General features: G+C 42.4%; 1 protein-coding gene across 4 annotated transcripts in view; it reads right to left on the bottom strand.

The window, feature by feature from the left end:
- The window catches only part of LOC130276813 (leucine zipper protein 2-like), a 518,373-nt gene that overhangs the window by 221,688 nt on the left and 278,286 nt on the right, over positions 1-18,399 (bottom strand). For all 4 annotated transcript variants that reach the window (XM_056526704.1, XM_056526703.1, XM_056526702.1 and 1 more), the window contains exon 3: positions 6,759-6,829. In XM_056526704.1, the coding sequence (XP_056382679.1) occupies positions 6,759-6,829 (71 nt within the window). The remainder of the gene's footprint in view (positions 1-6,758; positions 6,830-18,399) is intronic.

The raw sequence follows: 18,399 nt of genomic DNA, 5'->3' as shown, positions 1-18,399 counted from the left end.
GATGTCTGACATTAGACATGGGTCCCGGTGGCTGATAGCTGCTGGGACCGTCCCGCTATGACGCACGCTCAGCTCCTGAGCCCGCGTCATAGAAGGGGAGCGGGTGCAGGGCGTACAGGTATAACCTGCATCCTTAAATGGGCACTATTATTAAACAAGATTTTTAATATTTGATTAATTATACTAAATAAATATCTTTTGTAATTGGCTTCCATTAAAAGAAAAACAAAAAATGTTTTATGTTAGTTTTTCGGTTGTGTACTTCTGGCCACCAGGGATTTCCCTTCTTGGCCAGAACACATTCCGTCTGGTCAAAATCTCAGATTTTGGTCTCTTGCTTGTAATGGCAGGAGACCAAACTCAGGAAGTGTTTCTCTGCACTGAGCTTAATTGGCAGTTGCATAAAGCCTTACTGAAATCAGCTGCACAGAGTAAGATGCAAAGACTGAAAGCTGCAAAGAGCCTCAGTGAAAAATACACACACTGAAAGCTGCTGCACAGAGCTTGAGTTCTTCTATTCATCACAGCACTGCAACCATGTGAGGGTGGAAGTGGTCCCCCAGTAGGCTTCACTGATGTCATGCCTGCTGGGAAACGCCCACCTTCTTCTGCTGGAAGATTTCACTATGCGAGCAAGAAGAAAGGTAAGATACACTGCTTTTTAAAGCTCTGAAATGTTTTCTAAGGGTGGGAGGAGTGTTAGGAGTAGTTAGGGAACATAGCCTGAGTTAGTTTAGAAAAGTTTATTTAGTGACAGGTGCTCTTAAAGGAGTTAAAATATAATGTTATCGATCTAAAACCTAAAATGCTAGAACTTCAGATTTTTGGTCACATCATGTACCATATACAAAAAAAATTATAAAAAGCAATCAAAAACTACCATCTTCCAAAAAATAGTACTGATAGAAACTGTAGATCATAGCACAAAAATAAGCCATCATATAGTCCTGTACACAATAATAAAAATGCCATACAGGTTAGAATGTGGAGATTTTAATTTTTTTTTCTTTTTAAAGTAGTAAAATAAAATATAAGCTATTTAAATTCGCTATTACTCTATTACAGATTTTGTACTGAGGTCTGCTTCCATGCCTAATTTACAATACACGGGGATTGACTATTAGGAAAATAACTGGAATTAGAGGCTCAATTAGACTGTATAGTTTGGAGGCCAGTTATCAATGCTAAAGTCAAAAAGCTGCTCTAATTGTTCTCAAAAAACATTCAGATTGATGTGAATCAAAGAGATTAGTAATTACCCTTTTATTTAAAAATAAACCCCATCTGTATATTGAAAGCAAATGCCTTTTACACGCCTGACTTACAAAAAAATGAATTTTGTTTGACAATATTTTCTCATTTTGTACAGAGATTTTCACATGTGAAAATTTTTTTTATTAAATCTTCAATAGACTCCACTCAAGTAGAAAATATATTAATTTCCCAAATTGAAAAAGCTGAATGTGTAAAGAACTCAGTATTCAGTAAAGTCAGATCACAGAAGAAATGAACTCACAGAAATTGGAAAGAATTATAGGAATGTTATAAATTTCCAGTCACATTTATAGGTTCTGCAGCATTTTGAGATGTTTTATACTCTTGACATTTTGGTCTCATTTTGGAGTGTTCTTTAAAATGTTTGAACCTTTTCAGTGTAATAAAGTATAGTCGGGGCCATATTGAACTTCTTTCTCTAAAGGCAGGAGGATTAGAAGATAACTGTGAGGCCTATCCGAAATCTTACAAGAGGTTTTAGATTCCAATGAACTGGAATATCAAAATATTATATGATGTGTGAGGTTGGGTGTCACTGGCAAAAGGATGTAGCCTCCCGGTCTCTGCTCTCCCCTTTCCTGACCTCCCCAATTGCTGTGGATCCCTAGGTGCTACAGTGGATCACCAAGGCCGCTCTTGATGTTCCTGGAGGAACTGAATCTGGTTTTGACGCTTCCAGCAGGAAAGCATAAGATGATACTTGCCACTTGACACTTGAGATTAATAGATCTTGCAAATATATGCTGTGACCTGTGGTACTTGACCCTTGCACTATTGTGGTGCCCACATGAAGGTATAAGCTCATAGTTACACAATCTCAAAACAGTTCAGTAGTGTGCACACAGATCAATACTCTGGTGTTGAGCTCCACTTAAACGGGTATTCCAGGCCAAAAATTTTTTTATATATCAACTGGCTCCGGAAAGTTAAGCAGATTTGTAAATTACTTCTATTAAAAAATCGTAATCCTTCCAATAGTTATCAGCTTCTGAAGTTACATAGTTACATAGTTATGTAACTTCAGTTAAGTTGTTGTTTTCTGTCTAACTGCTCTCTGATGACTCACGTCCCGGGAGCTGTGCAGTTCCTATGGGGATATTCTCCCATCATGCACAGCTCCCTGGACGTGACATCATCATTGAGCAGTTAGACAGAAAACTTCAGAAGCTAATAACTTTTGGAAGGATTAAGATTTTTTAATATAAGTAATTTACAAATCTGTTTAACTTTCCAGAGCCAGTTGATATATATAAAAAAAGGTTTTGCCTGGAATACCCCTTTAATACTAACAGGTAAACCAGAGATACATATGTTACTCATAGGCTCATATCATCATGCACAAATCATCCTGGCATTAGAGATGAATGGACTTTGCAAAGACTTGTAGTGACCTGTGGTACTTCATACCTGTATTACTGGGGCAGTGTTCTAAAAGGGGCTACATTGTGCTTGGCTGAACTGGGGATTATAATATAACATGGACACCAGTGCCAGTAAACAGAGGCGTAACTTGTAGCATCTGGGCCCGATGCAAAATCTGCATCATGGCCCCATGTGCCATTTATAATACTGGTCTCTTATGGGACAGATGTGCTTTGGGGCCCCCTTAGGCACCAGGGCCCTGGAGTGACTGTTACCTCTGCACTCCCTATAGCTATGTTAGCTAGCTGAGACCTATGGTACTTTTCCACTGTTTTTCTGTGGCACCTGCAGATAATATTAGATAATATAGATAATATTTGCAGAAAGCATCCTGGTATTAGAGATTAATGCATTTGCAAAGACTTGATGTGATCTATAGTACTTCATCCCTATTAGCTAAAAAAAAAATTCTTGTTTAGTGCATCCCACAAAACGGTGACCCAGATAGTTGTTTTTGTAAGCCTTCAGCTCTAACTAATATTAAAAAACAAAAAAATGATCACATATCTTTGTTAGATTCCACTGCCATGATCTTGGAGATCAATAATATTAGAGGGGCGGGAGGATAGATTTTTTTTTAAATGAATCCCCATTGTTTTACCCTGTTGGATATATCCAAGATTATAGAGGGTGAGATTGGGGAGTTTGGGGATTTTCAATAAAGGGACCACAGAGTTGGGGATTATGTGAGATAATTGAGCAGGCACATCTATGGCATACTGTAGGGGTCCATCGCCGGCAGATCCGCAGCGTAAAATACACTGTGGATCCGTCCATGTGAACGAGCCCTTAAAGTGTTCAGAGATGAGAATGGTAGGGTTGTTCAAGAGGAGGAGATTAGGGAATTTTTGTAGAACACTTCTCGAAACTATATCAATCTAATTTTAATTATAAACAATTTGAAATAGATTCTGTTTGGAGGGTTTGACTTTTCCCATACTGTCAGGGGACCAGAGGATAGGTGTGAACAAAAATGTGGGGGGGGGCTCTAGCCCATAAATAATACACTACAATATAATGGATAACACTGGAGAAAAGAAAGGCACTATATCATAGATGGACACCTAATTATTATGAAAATTTATATTAAACATAAGCATGAAAGACACATTACATCATTTAAAAAGATCATATGAAGGACACATTACAAACTGAGGGAGCAAAACACTTTCCCTTAAATAGCAAATATACTTAGAATATCAATAGTGATACAGGCTGTTCTAAAATGCATCAGACAATATGTAAGTAGAGTAAAACACAATAACCATAATCACTGTCTCACTACTTTAACAAAGGAAATATAGCTAATAATATGCCAAGGATAAAGTGACCCCAAAAACTGCTGGCTATAATAAACCTGTGAGTGTACTGATGTATAGAGTCTTACCCATTCCAAGAGTAAGGTTCACTCTTCTGAGAGTCACGACAGAATTGTCCCCTTCTTCCTTTTTTTTTATTGTTTATAGAGCCTCTGTCAATATTCATTAGGGAACATGTTCCATATGAAGGGGTTTGGTTAGAAGGTGGTCAAAATAAAGTCATCTGCTATGCCAATAACAATTTTTGATTGGTCAATAAGCCGCAAGAATTAGTGGGAGAAATTATTACTAGCACTGAGAGATTAGGGACATTATCCAATATTGCAATTATCTGGAGTAAATCGTGCCTCCTTCCTCTTGATCGTAATATCAATGGCCCAATAGGTGACCTAAAGCCTCTCATTAAAGGCTTTTCTTTTTTGAATACCTAGGGGTTAAAATCTTGGGTGACCCTGGGTAATTTGTTGATCTTAATTTAACTCCATTGATTGGTCACTTGTTTGGTTGACACTCCCGATGTCAATGGTGGATCAGATTGCTTTGACAAAGATATTTATTTTACCTCCTCAAGTTTTGTATTTTTAAATGCATTCTCCATCCAGCTTTCAGAGAAATTATTTTAAAAAAATTGATAAATTGTTGAATAAACTTACATGGGGAAGGAAAAGGGTAATAAAAAGAGCAAACATTTTTGTGTATGTATAGATGGGCAGGTGACTTGTCAGTGGAAAACTTTAGGGATTACAACAAGGTGGCATAATTGCGGTACATTTCTGGCTAAGGAGTTTTTTTTATTATTATTGTGTTACATATAAGTATGGATTAGGATGACATAATATTTAGGAACTAATAGAAATGTATATATTCTCACAAGGGATGTTTAAAAAATGTTCAATATGCACTAAAATTCAAAAGGCTTAGGTCTATAGTTTTAATTAAGTGTGGTATCCCTTGTTTCCCAGTGTTTTTCTGATATTCAAGGACAATATAGTATAGATATAGAATATGGTTGCTCTACAAAAAAAAAAAAAAAAAAAAGCTTTTCTATACACACAATCCTAATAAATAAAATTTTTGTATTGGGACAAAGAAAAAGTCTCTTTTTTGTCTTTAAAGGAGTACTCTGGAGTAGACTTCTTCTGCTCTGTCCTGCTCGGGCTGCAAAAAAAATGAAAATAAACCATCACTCATCTTCCTGGGTTCCTGCGGAGCGCCACTACAGCTGATCGGCCCTCGGTCCATCTTCTTCATACTTCCGTGTGAACGAAGCATCACATGGCGCTCAGCATATTATGGGCTGAGGCAGAACATTGCGGCGGCCGGCGATGGGCTGAGCGCCGTGTGACGCTTCGTTCACACAGAAGTATGAAGAAGATGGACCAGAGGACCGATCAGTTGTAGTTCCGCGGGAACCCAGGAAGGTGAGAGATGGTTTATTTTCATTTATTTTGCAGTCCAGACAGGACGGAGCAGGAGTGGTCTGCACCAGAGTACTCCTTTAAAAATATGGGTGAAAAATGGGAAATACAGTAGCTCTTTAGAAGGGGATATAGGCAAAATGATAATTGCCAAAAATGTGTCATGCAAGGGGTAGATTTTCTCTACCCCTTGATCACCGGGCCGGGACCTGACGCTTAGTGAGGTCCATTCATTTCTATGGAAGCGCTAAAAAGACCTAAGTACAGTAGACAACACACGCTCCTCACTGAGATAACCGGGGTCCATTCCCATATCCCACAGGATAAGGGATAAGTAGCTGACCTCAGCAGTCAGCTCCCCCCCCCCCCCCCGCCAGCAATCAGCTACTCATCCCATATCCTGTAGATTGGGGATACATTTACTTTCACAGGCATTCTCCTTTAATTTATATCAGATACTGGTGTAAATTATATTAAATTCAGTGGGAGCAATAACCCCACCTCCTTTCTGTTTAGCCTAAAGTAGCCTCGCCTACTTTTTTAAAGTTGACACAGGCAGCATAGAAACCCCCAAAGGTGCCATATTTTTGTGCAAAACTGGGTCTTCAATAACATTTTAGACTTGTTAACATCTCAAATAAAGTTTAAGTTATTTATAAATTCCCTTCTCAGTTTACAGTGTTAAAACTACACATGAAAAGCTAAATCAGCTGTAAACAAGAGTCTCTTTATATCTAGTGTTGCTCGCGAATATTCGCAATGCAAATTTTATTCACGAATATTCGCAAATATAGCACTATATATTCGCAATTCCGAATATTTTTTTATTTTTTTTGTTTCACAGTACACATCACAGTGATCATCCCTCTCTGCTTCCAGCTTGTGTGGTCTAAAGAAGGCTCTAATACTACTGGCGTACAAATTTTCGCTTATGCTAATTTCTAAAATATGCAAATGTTCGCATATGCAAATTTTCGTATGTGCGAATTTTCACATATGCGAAAATAAACGCGAATATTACGAATATGCAAATTTAGCGAATATATGACAAATATTCGTCCATATATTCGCGAAATATCGTGAATTCGAATATGGCCTATGCCTCTCAACACTATTTATATCTAGCTATGTGTGGTTAAATAACTGATCTTTTACAAGCTTCCACAGAGATGACTAAGTTTTCTAATTAACATTAATAAAAAAAAGCAATGCCCCAAGTAAACGCTAAGTTTGTAGTTTCATTAAACCCCATTGTGGAAGTCAATAGCACAGTTTGTATGAGTATTTTAGTATTATTGGCTGCTATGTAGTTATTGTTCAATACCTTTGTTTTTGTTCCAACTCCAAAAGTTCTTGGACATCATTCTTAGAAGACACTTTGTAGCTTTTCAAAGACTGGAAAATAAAATGTTAAAATTTATCATGTTTTTTGAGAAATATGATAATAGAAAAAGTTTTGCTGTTTATCAAAGACAAGAAAGTATTTAAATTTACCATGTTTGTTCAGAAATATAGTAATAGAAAAAAAAAAACTAAGAATGATGTTGGTTTTAAAGCGCAACTGTCATGAAATCTGGGTGCAATAACCTGCACACAGACTTTTTACCGTATGCCGGTGATGTGTATAGCAATATTTTTACCTAATATTTGCAGGCTTTCATGACCCCCAAAAATGCTTTTGATCAAAGCCACTGACGGTCGGATAGGCATACACCCCCTGTATGTCAGAGCTGGGACCGCTGTGTGATTGACACACAGGTCCCAGTGCATGCGCCCTTCAGCTCACCTTTTTTGGCTGGTTGTTATACTCATGGCCATTATCTTCTTTCTTCTCTCTGGTGGAGATGCACACGCAAGCAGGACAGTTCCCGATACTAGGGGCAGAGAGGAAACGTGCTCTCTGCATCTAGCACTGCGCAGGCACACTGAGGTGGAAAACGGTGGCAGGAGCGAGCACTTGCCTGGATGACACGCAGCGGCATGCAAATTAGATGAGCTGAAGGGCGCATGCGCTGGGACCTGTGTGTCATTTAAACAGTGGTCCCAGCGCTGACATACAGGGAGTGGGCGTGGCGGCGGCGGGGCATCGCTTACCTAGCGCCATGCTTATCTGACCATCAGTGGCTTTGATCAAAAGCATTTTTTGGGGTCATAAAATACTAGGTAAAAACATTGCTATACACACTGCCTGCACACAGTACAAAGGCGGTGTGCAGGTTATTGCACCCAGATTTCATGACAGTTGCACTTTAACCATCTGCAGGATGATAATACAGTAGAGGTAGCAGTTTTCAGACAACCTGCACTATACTGTGCTTGCATGATCATAAGCAGCTGTAATATTAATTAGCAGCTGATAAATTGCAGCTGTTTGCAGCCAGCTAGCCATTTGCATTCACTTCCAGGCAGTGGAAAAGTGAGAGGATTTTTGCAATGCCCAAATCTAGTATGGCTTCCATGTTGGAAATGGCAGTCCAGTGTACATCTTGAACAATGTATACAATCCTTGAACAGCAGTTTGAGGGTGCATATTGTTGTGCGAGATGTGTGCGAGTTGTTAATATGGAAGCCCAGAACCTGGATCTAGAGGGGCAACTGGCCACACTGAGATACATTGACAAATTTGAGAGGAGTCTCCTGGGGTAGAGGTGGGGGAGGATAGTGGGACGGAGGTGCAGGACAGTTAGGCAGCTAGCTGGGTAACAGTTAGAAAACGGGATAGAGGGAAAAGTATCAGGGAGGCTAGTCCTGAACTGGCACACCCCAACAAGTTTTCCCGGTTGGCAGATGAGGGGGATGCCATTTCAGAGCATGCAGAACTGCCTCTGACCGCCAGGGGGGTGTCTGCTCCAGTAAGGAGGGAGGGAGGAGTGCAGGACAGGCCAGACAGGTACGGGTAGTGGGGGACTCAATTATTAGGGGGACAGACAGGGTGATCTGTTGTCTTTCTGGCGCTCGAGTTTAGCACATGGATGGGGTTGACAGGTTGCTGGGTGGGGCTGGAGAGGACCCAGCAGTTATGGTACATATTGGCACCAATGACAAAGTAAGAGGGAGGTGGCGTGTCCTTAAAAATTATTTCAGGGACGTATGCCGCAAGCTTAAGGCAAGGACCTCCAAGGTACTATTTTCAGAAATTTTACCTATACCATGAGCAACACCAGAGAGGCAGCGAGAGATTAGGGAGGTAAACAAGTGGCTCAGAAGCTGGTGTAGGAAGGAGGGGTTTGGGCTCATGGAGAACTGGGCCGATTTTGCTGTCGGATAACGGCTCTACCATAGGGACGGACTGCACCTCAATAGGGATGGTGCAGCTGTGCTTGGGGAGAAGATGGCTAGAAGGGTGGAGGAGTGTTTAAACTAGGGACTGGGGGGAGGGTGGAGCGGAGGGAGGGGTTTGAATAGTAAATAGGGATAGGCTTCATAGGAAGAAAAAACACACCTTTGAATTGCATGTTGACTAATCCCAGAAGTCTGACCAATAAAACTGATCAACTGGAGTGTTTGATGTCAGAGGAAAATTATGGCACAGTGGGTATAACAGAGACTTGGTAGGAAGATAGCTGTGACTTGGCGGTCAACATACAGGGTTATAGTATGTTCAGGAAGGATCGGCCAAAACAGAAAGGGGGAGTTTTTTTTTAATGTGAAATTGAGTCTGAAGGCCGCACTGCGGGAGGATATATGGGAGGGAAATGATAATGTGGAGTCTTTATGGGTTGAAATATGTGGAGATAAAAAAAAAATTCTGATAGGGGTTTGCTATAAGCCACCAAACATAATGGAAAAGGCAGAAGATCAATTACTGAGGCAAATAAACAAGGCAGCAAATCAGAATGAAGTGATAATAATGGGGACTTTAACTATCCTGATATAAACTGGGAGACTGAGACCTGTCAATCTCATAAAGGAAACAGGTTTCTGACTATAGCTAAAGACAATTATCTGTCCCAAATGGTCCAGGGCCGACCAGAGCTGGTACCCTACTAGACTTAATATTAACCAACAGACCTGACAGAGTAACTAATGTGCAAGTAGAATGACACCTAGGAAATAGTGATCATAATTAGGGATGAGCGAATCAAATCTGAATTTGTTACGAATTTAAGGAATGCAAATATCTTCGTCATTCGATCGCACAAATCGCTTCATTAAATTCCATTTAGTGCGGTCCAGGCTCCAGGGCATCTAAAGTGATAGATCCACATGTGAGTACATGGGGCAAGGAATCTTGGGAAGGCAAGAACAAGGGTAAGGGTGACCCTGAATCACATGCAGCATGCAACCTATCTGCAGCCAGCCACCCCTGTGATGTCACAGCCCTATATAATCAGTAGTGTTGCTCGCGAATATTCAAAATGCAAATTTTTTTTATTTTATTTGAGATATCTATCAGCAGGCATCCCGTGGCAATGTCTAGGGGGGTCCTGAGACCCCCCCATGTCGGCGATCGCAGCAAATTGCAGGTCAATTCAGACCTGCAATTTGCCACGATCCGGGCAAATCGGGTCACTGGTGACCCGATCTCCCAGAAAATAAGCCTAAAGGATATCCCCTGCCATTGGTCGGTCTGGCTGACCACAAATGGCAGGAGGGGGGCGGGGGGTTAGAGTTCATTTCCCACCGCTCTGCCCACCGATCAAAGTCGGTACAGAGCGGGGGGAACACAGGCAGCGAGGGGGGGGGGGACATGGCCCGGCTTACCCGGACCTGCAGCGGCGGCATCCCGGAGCAGCGGCATCATCATCTGAGCGGCGGCTGAAAAGTGCGTCGGAGAATGCTGCAGTGAAGATCGCGATAAGTGATCTTCACTGTGGACTTCTAAAAGCTGCAAAACCACAACTCCCAGCATGCCCACACAGCCAAAGGCTGTAGTGGTCTCTAAACTGTGGTCCTCCAGATGTTGCAAAACTACAACTTTCAGCATGCACTGACTGTCTGGGCATGCTGGGAGTTGTAGTTTTGCAACATCTGAAGTGGCACAGTTTGGAGACCACTATATGGTGGTCTCCAAACTGTAGCCCTCCAGATGTTGCAAAACTACAGCTCCCAGCATGGCCAGACAGTCAGGGATGCTGGGCATGTAGTTCTGCAATATCTGACCCTTCAGATGTTGCAGAACTACAACTCCCAGCATGCCTGGACAGTCTAGGCATGCTTGGAGTTGTAGTTTTGCAACATCTGGAGGGCTACAGTTTGGAGGCCACTACTTAGCGGTCTCCAAACTGTTCTTCCCCAGTTGTTGCATAACTACAACTCCTAGCATGCCCAGACTGTTCAGGCATGCTGGGAATTGTAGTTCTGCAACATCTGAAGGGCCAGATATTGCAGAACTACCCGCCCAGCATCCCTGACTGTCTGGCCGTGCTGGGAATTGTAGTTTAGCAACAGCTGTAGGCACACTGGTTGGGAAACACTGAGCTAGAGTCTGTTTCCTAACTCAGTGATTCCAACCCGTGTGCCTCCAGCTGTTGCAAAACTACAACTCCCAGAGTGATCTGACAGACCATACATGCTGGGAGTTGTAGTCTTGCAACAGCTTGAGGCACATGGGTTGGAATCTCTGAGCTAGAGTCTGTTTTCTAACTCAGTGGTTCCCCACCAGTGTGCCTACAGCTGTTGTAAAACTACAACTCCCAGCATGTACGGTCTGTCAGTGCATTCTGGGAGTTGTCCTTTTGCCACAGCTTAAGGTTTGGGGCGCCCCCCCCCCCCCCATGGGTACATGTACAGGGTACATTCAAACGGGCGGGTTTACAGTGGGTTTCCTTCAAGGAAACTTACTGTGAACCCCTGCCTGTGTGAATGTACCCTAAAAACACTACACTAACAAATAATAAAAAGTTAAACACTACACATACACCCCCTTACACGTCGCCCCCCCCCCCCAATAAAAATGAAAAACGTCTCATACGGCAGTGTTTCCTAAACGGCGCCTCCAGATGTTGCAAAACCACAACTCCCAGTGTTGCCAGACAGCCATAGACTGTCCTGGGAGGCTGGGAGGCTTGCAACAGCTGGAGGCACCCTGTTTGGCAAACTCTGCTGTAGGGTTTTGGTGGAGACAAGCCCCATCCTTGTAATCGGGTCCACCACTATTGCAAATTCCTAATTTAGGCCTCAAATGCGCATGGCGCTCTCTCACTTCAGAGCCCTGTCGTATTTCAAGGCAACAGTTTAGGGCCACATATGGGGTATTTCCGTACTTGGGAGAAATTGCGTTACAAATTTTGGGGGGATTTTTCTCCCATTACCCTTTGTAGAAATGGTAAATTTTGGGAAAAAAAAACTGCACTTTAGTGAAAAATTTTTCTTTTCATTTACTCATCTGAATTTAACGAAAAGTCGTCAAACACCTGTGGGGTGTTAAGGCTCACCGGACCCCTTTCTAAGTGCCTTGAGGGGTGTAGTTTCTAAAATAGTATGCCATGACATTTTTTTTTTGCTTTTCTGGCACCATAGGGGCTTCCTAAATGTGACATGCCCCCAAAAACCATTTCAGCAAAATTCACTCGACAAAATCCCGTTGTCGCTCCTTCCCTTCTGAGCCCTCTACTGCGCCCGCCGAACACTTGACATACACATATGAGGTATTTCCTTACTCAAGATAAATTGGGTTACAAGTTTTGGGGGGATTTTTCTCCTATTACCCCTTGTAAAGTTTCAAAAACTGGGACTACAAGAACATGCAAGTGTAAAAATGAAGATTTTGAATTTTCTCCTTCACTTTGCTGCTATTCCTGTGAAACACCTAAAGGGTTAAAAAACTTTTTGAATGTCATTTTGAATACTTTGAGGGGTGCAGTTTTTATAATGGGGTAATTTATGGGGTATTTCTAATATGAAGGCCCTTCAAATCCACTTCAAAACTGAACTGGTCGCTGAAAAATTCAGATTTTGGAAATTTTGTGGAAAATTGCTTCTGAACTTTGGAGCCCTCTGATGTCTTCCAAAAGTAAAAACATGTCAACTTTATGATGCAAACATAAAGTAGACATATTGTATTTGTGAATCAATGTATAATTTATTTGGAATGTCTGTTTTCCTTACAAGCAGAGAGCTACAATTTTTTCATCAAATTTTGGAATTTTTCACCAAGAAATGAAGTATTGACAAAAAATTACCACTAACTTAAGTAGAATATGTCACGAAAAAACAATATCGGAATCAGAATGAAAATTATAAGCATCCCAGAGTTATTAATGCTTAAAGTGACAGTGGTCAGAATTGCAAAAAAATGTTCCTGTCCTTAGGGTTATAATGGGCTCCGTCCCCAAGGAGTTAAAGGAAAGGTGGGCAAAAACACCATGTGCCACCAAAACCACTAAGTATTTATCCGATGCAAATACCTCTAAAAGGGAACAACGTATGGTCCATTGTAACAGGTGTGGGTAAAAACTTCCCCTGTAAGGCCCTACTCTCGCACTATTAATTCCCTTCTTGGGAAGTGTTACTCTTAATAAAAGGGCAGCCACACACAGGAACCTCTCCCTATTTCCAACTGAAAACCATGGGAAATGGCAGTGTTTTTAGGTGTAAGTAGGAAGAGATTACTGTGTGGGGGACGCCCTTTTTAGGACGAGTAACACTTGTCAAGAAGGGAATTGTTACGCCGAGCGCTCCGGGTCCCCGCTCCTCCCCGGAGCGCTCACGGCGTCTCTCTCCCTGCAGCGCCCCGGTCAGTCCCGCTGACCGGGAGCGCTGCACTGTCATGGCCGTTGGGGATGCGATTCGCACAGCGGGACGCGCCCGCTCGCGAATCGCATCCCAGGTCACTTACCTGTCCCGGTCCCCGCCTGTCATGCTCTGGCGCGCGCGGCTCCGCTCTCTAGGACGCGCGCGCGCCAGCTCTCTAGATTTAAAGGGCCAGTGCACCAATGATGGTGCCTGGCCCAATCTTCCCAATTAGCTGTTTAGTTTCCACCTGTGCACTCCCTACTTATACCTCACTTCCCCTGCACTCCCTTGCCGGATCTTGTTGCCCTTGTGCCTAGTGAAAGCGTTCCCTTGTGTGTTCCTAGCCCGTGTTCCAGACCTCCTGCCGTTGCCCCTGACTACGATCCTTGCTGCCTGCCCTGACCTTCTGCTACGTCCGACCTTGCTCTTGCCTTATCCCTTGTACCATGCCTATCTCAGCAGTCAGAGAGGTTGAGCCGTTGCCGGTGGATACGACCTGGTTGCTACCGCCGCTGCAAGACCATCCCGCTTTGCGGCGGGCTCTGGTGAAAACCAGTAGCTACTTAGAACCAGTCCACCGACACGGTCCTCGCCAAACCCTCTCTGACACAGAGGATCCACCTCCAGCCTGCCGATCCGTGACAGGAATTAATAGTTCAAGAGTAGGGCCTTACAGGGGAAGTTTTTACCCACACCAGTTACAATGGAAAATACATTCCACCTTTTAGAGGTCTTTGCATCGCATAAATTCTTGGTGGCATCAGTGGCACATGGTGTTTTTTGCACACCTTTATTTTGTTAGATTTAAAAAAACATTATGGGTCCATATATTTTATCGTAAGAAAAGTTAAGTTTTACGTAATGCATGTCCTCAATACTTACTTGTGCACACCAATACTTTGACAAAAAAGACAGTTTTCTGCTGCCTACCTGCCTCAGCTACTATTCTGATACTTCCACCAGCTCGATGCCACACATCTGATGCCAAGTTCTCCTTCTTTCACCCACCTTTGTCACCGGGTAATGGTATTGCCAACCACCGCACTACTCTGTCACCGAGTCACTTTCAGGACTCCTGATGCTGCTGCTGCCACCTCCAGGCTGTCTTATTCTGCCACCATATGTTCTCCTCATGCTGATGCCAGCTCCAAGATGTCTCATAGTGCCATCATATATTCTCCTCATGCTTCTGCAACCTCTTGGCTGTGTCTTTCAGTTTCTATATGTTCTCATCATGCTGCCACCACCTCCAAGCTGTGTCATTCAGCCACTATACGGTCTCCTCATGCTTCCTCCACCTCCAGGCTGTGTCATTCAGCCACTGTGTGGTCTCCTCATGCTGCCGCCAACTCCATACTGTGTCATTCAGCCACTATATGTTCTCCTTATGCTGCCGCTACCTCCACGCTGTGTCATTCAGCCACTTTCAGGACTCCTGTTGCTGCTGCTGCCACCTCGAGGCTGTCTTATTCTGCCACTATATGTTCTCCTCATGCTGATGCCAGCTCCAAGCTGTCTCATACTGCCACCATATGTTCTCCTCATGCTGCCGCAAACTCCATGCTGTGTCATTCAGTCACTATATGTTCTCCTTATGCTGCCGCTACCTCCACGCTGTGTCATTCAGCCATTTTCAGGACTCCTGTTGCTGCTGCTGCCACCTCCAGGTTGTCTTATTCTGCCACTATATGTTCTCCTCATGCTGATGCCAGCTCCAAGCTGTCTCATACTGCCACCATATGTTCTCCTCATGCTGCCGCAAACTCCATGCTGTGTCATTCAGCCACTTTATGCTGCAGCCAACTCCAGGCTGTGTCATTCAACCACTATATGTTCTCCTCATGCTGCCGCAAACTCCAGGCTATGTCTTTCAGCCACAATGTGGTCTCCTCATGCTTCCGCCACCTGCAGGCTGTGTAATTTAGCCACTATATGGTTCCCTCATGCTTACACCACCTCTAGGCTGTGTCATTCAGCCACAATATGTTCTCCTCATGCTGCCACAAACTCCAGGCTGTGTCATTCAGCCACTATGTGGTCTCTTCACGCTGCCGCCAACTCCAGGCTGGGTCATTCAGCCACTATATGTTCTCCTCATGCTTCCGCCACCACCAGGCTGTGTCATTCAACCACTATGTGGTCTCCTCATGCTGCCGCCAACTCCAGACTGTGTCATTCAGCCACTATATGTTCTCCTTATGCTGCCGCTACCTCCACACTGTGTCATTCAGCCACTATATAGTCTCCTCATGCTGCTGCCAACTCCAAGCTGTGTCATTCAGGCACTATATGTTCTCTTCATGCTGCCGCCACCTCCACGCTGTGTCATTCAGCCACTATATGGTCTCCTCATACTAATGCCACCTTCAGGCTCTGTCACTGTGCCGCTCTGCGACAGTGATTCTAATGCCTCTGATCTGCATGTCATTCTGAATAACAATATTATCTCACTAACCCAGCATACACCCTATGCGTGTTACAGCAAGGCAAAGTGTTCTACACCCTTATTGAGGTTCTGTGTAGGCCAGAAATAGCAGTTTTTAACCCCTTAAGGACCCGGGCTTTTTCCGTTTTTTCATTTTCAATTTTTCCTCCTTAACTTTAAAAAATCATAACTCTTTAAATTTAATTTTCACATAAAATTCTATGTGATGGCTTATTTTTTGCGTCACTAATTCTACTTTGTAATGAAATTAGTCATTTTACCCAAAAATCTGCGGTGAAATGGGAAAAAAAAATCAATGTACGACAAAATTGATGAAAAAACACTATTTCGTGAGTTTTGGGGGCTTCCGTTTTTACGCAGTACATTTTTCGGCAAAAATGATACCTTATCTTTATTCTATAGGTCCATACGGTTAAAATGATACCCTACTTGTATAGGTTTGATTATGTATCACTTCAGAAAAAAATCATGACTACATGCAGGAAAATTTAAACATTTAAAGTGGTCATTTTCTGACCCCTATAACTTTTTTGTTCTGATCAGACTTTTTGATCCCTTTTTATTCACTTTTTTGTGGTATAAAAAGTCATGAAAAATGTGCTATTTTGGACTTTGGAATTTTTTTGCGCGTATGCCATTGAACGTGCGGTTTAAAAAGTGGTATATTTTTATAATTCGGACATTTCCGCACGCGGCGATACCACATATGTTTATTTTTATTTACTCTGTGTTTTTTTTATTCTTGGAAAAGCCTGGTGATTCAAACTTTTATTAGGGGAAGGGATAATTGAAAGGTTGAATGATTTTTTTTTACACTTTTATTATGCAATATTATAGCTCCAATAAGGGGCTATAACATTGCATTAACTGATCTTTTACACTGATTGATCCATCTCCATAGGAATCGATCAATCAGTGTTTTCGGCGATTGAATGCTCAAGCCTGGATCTCAGGCTTGAAGCATTCATTCGGCGATCGGACAGCGCAGGAGAAGGTAAGAAGACCTCCTCCTGTGCTACAGCTGTTCGGGATGCCGCGATTATATCATCTTTGAGCGCGCGGCTAAAGGGTTAATAGCGCGGCACCGCGATCAGTGCCGCGCGCTATTAGAGGCGGGTCCCGGCTTCACTATGACACCAGGCCCGCCGCAATATGATGCGGGGTCACTGTGTGAGCCCGCGTTATATTGCAGGACTGAGAATCAGGACGTACCCATAATTAATAGCGATTCACCGCAAATAAATTTGTACCAAAACTATTTTGGGGGGAAATTCGGCAAATCGGCCAAATTGAATTTTTTTTTATTTGCTCATCTCTAATCATAATAAAAGACTTATAACTTGTTCTTCAATAAGAGAAACTTTCGAGGGGCCACAAAAACAATGACCTTTAGGAAGGCAAAGTTTGTTTATAAAATTATCTTAAATTTTCACAGTAAGCTGTATATACCTTATGGGAATAAAAGGGTCAGAAACAGAAGAAAACCAATATGGATGAATAAAAATGTTAAGGGGGTAATAAATGACAAAAATAAAGCATTTAAACTACTAAAACAGGACGGCAGTGAAGAAGCATTAAAAAGCTATAGAGAAAAATGTAAAATATATAATAAAACAGATGAAAGCCACAAGAATATAGACAGAAAGACTCATTGCCAAAGAGAGTAAAACTAACCTCAAAATGTTATTTATCTATATTATTAGCAAAAAGGTTAAAACTGAAAGTGTGGGCCCTTTAAAAAAATGATGAGGAAGAAATTATAAATGGGGATGAGGAAATATATTAAACAAATTCTTCTCCACTGTATTCACTGAGGAAAAGATAATGCCAGGGGAAATACAGCGAGATAAGGTATACTCCCCAGTACAGGTCACCTGTCTAACCCAAGAAGAAGTACAGGTCACCTGTCTAACGGGGAATTAGTACAGTGCCACCTACAAGAAATTAAAAATTGCCAGGTCCAGATGGCATTCACACCGTGTTCTAAAGGAATTAAGTAATGTAATAGACAGACCCCTATGTTTAATATTCAGGGACTTTATAGTAACAGGGACTGTTCTCCAGGACTGGCGCATGGAAAATGTGGTGCCAATATTTAAAAATGGGTCAAAAGGTGACCCCGGGAATTACAGGCGTGTTAGTTTAACCTCCGTTGTATGTAAATTGTTTGAGGGTTTTCTAAGGGATGCTATTTTGGAATATCTTGATAAAAATAAATGTATGGCTCCATATCAGTATGGCTTTATGAGGGATCAGTCCTGTCAAACTAACGTGATCAGCTTTTATGAGGAGGTGAGCTCCAGACTGGACCAGGGACAATTTCTGTATGTTGTCTATCTGGATTTTTCCAAAGCAATTGATGCAGTGCCACATAAAAGGTTGGTGCATAAAATGAGAAGGATGGGGCTGGGGAAACATGTGTGCAAGTGGGTAAGTAACTGTCTCAGTGATAGGAAACAGAGGGTGGTTATTAATGGTACTTTTTCTTATTGGGTGACTGTTACTAGTGGGTACCACAGGGGTCAGTCTTGGGTCCTGTTCTATTTAATATATTTATTAATGATCTTGTAGAGGGGTTGAATAGTAAAGTAGCAATCTTTGCAAAAGATACTAAACTCTGTAAAGAAGTAAACACTATAGAGGACAGTGCACTATTACAAATGGATCTGGATAGGTTGGAGGTTTGGGCTGAGAAGTGGCACATGATGTTCAACACTGATAAATGTAAGGTTATGCACATGGAGAAGAAAAATCCGGGCTGGGATTATGTATTAAATGGGAGCACACTAGGGACGACTGACATGGAAAAGAACTTGGAAGTCTTAGTTAAATGGGCACTGTC

Source organism: Hyla sarda, chromosome 6, assembly GCF_029499605.1.
Source record: "Hyla sarda isolate aHylSar1 chromosome 6, aHylSar1.hap1, whole genome shotgun sequence".
Classification (NCBI taxonomy): Eukaryota; Metazoa; Chordata; class Amphibia; order Anura; family Hylidae; genus Hyla; species Hyla sarda.
This window is presented reverse-complemented; position numbering and strand designations above follow the sequence as displayed.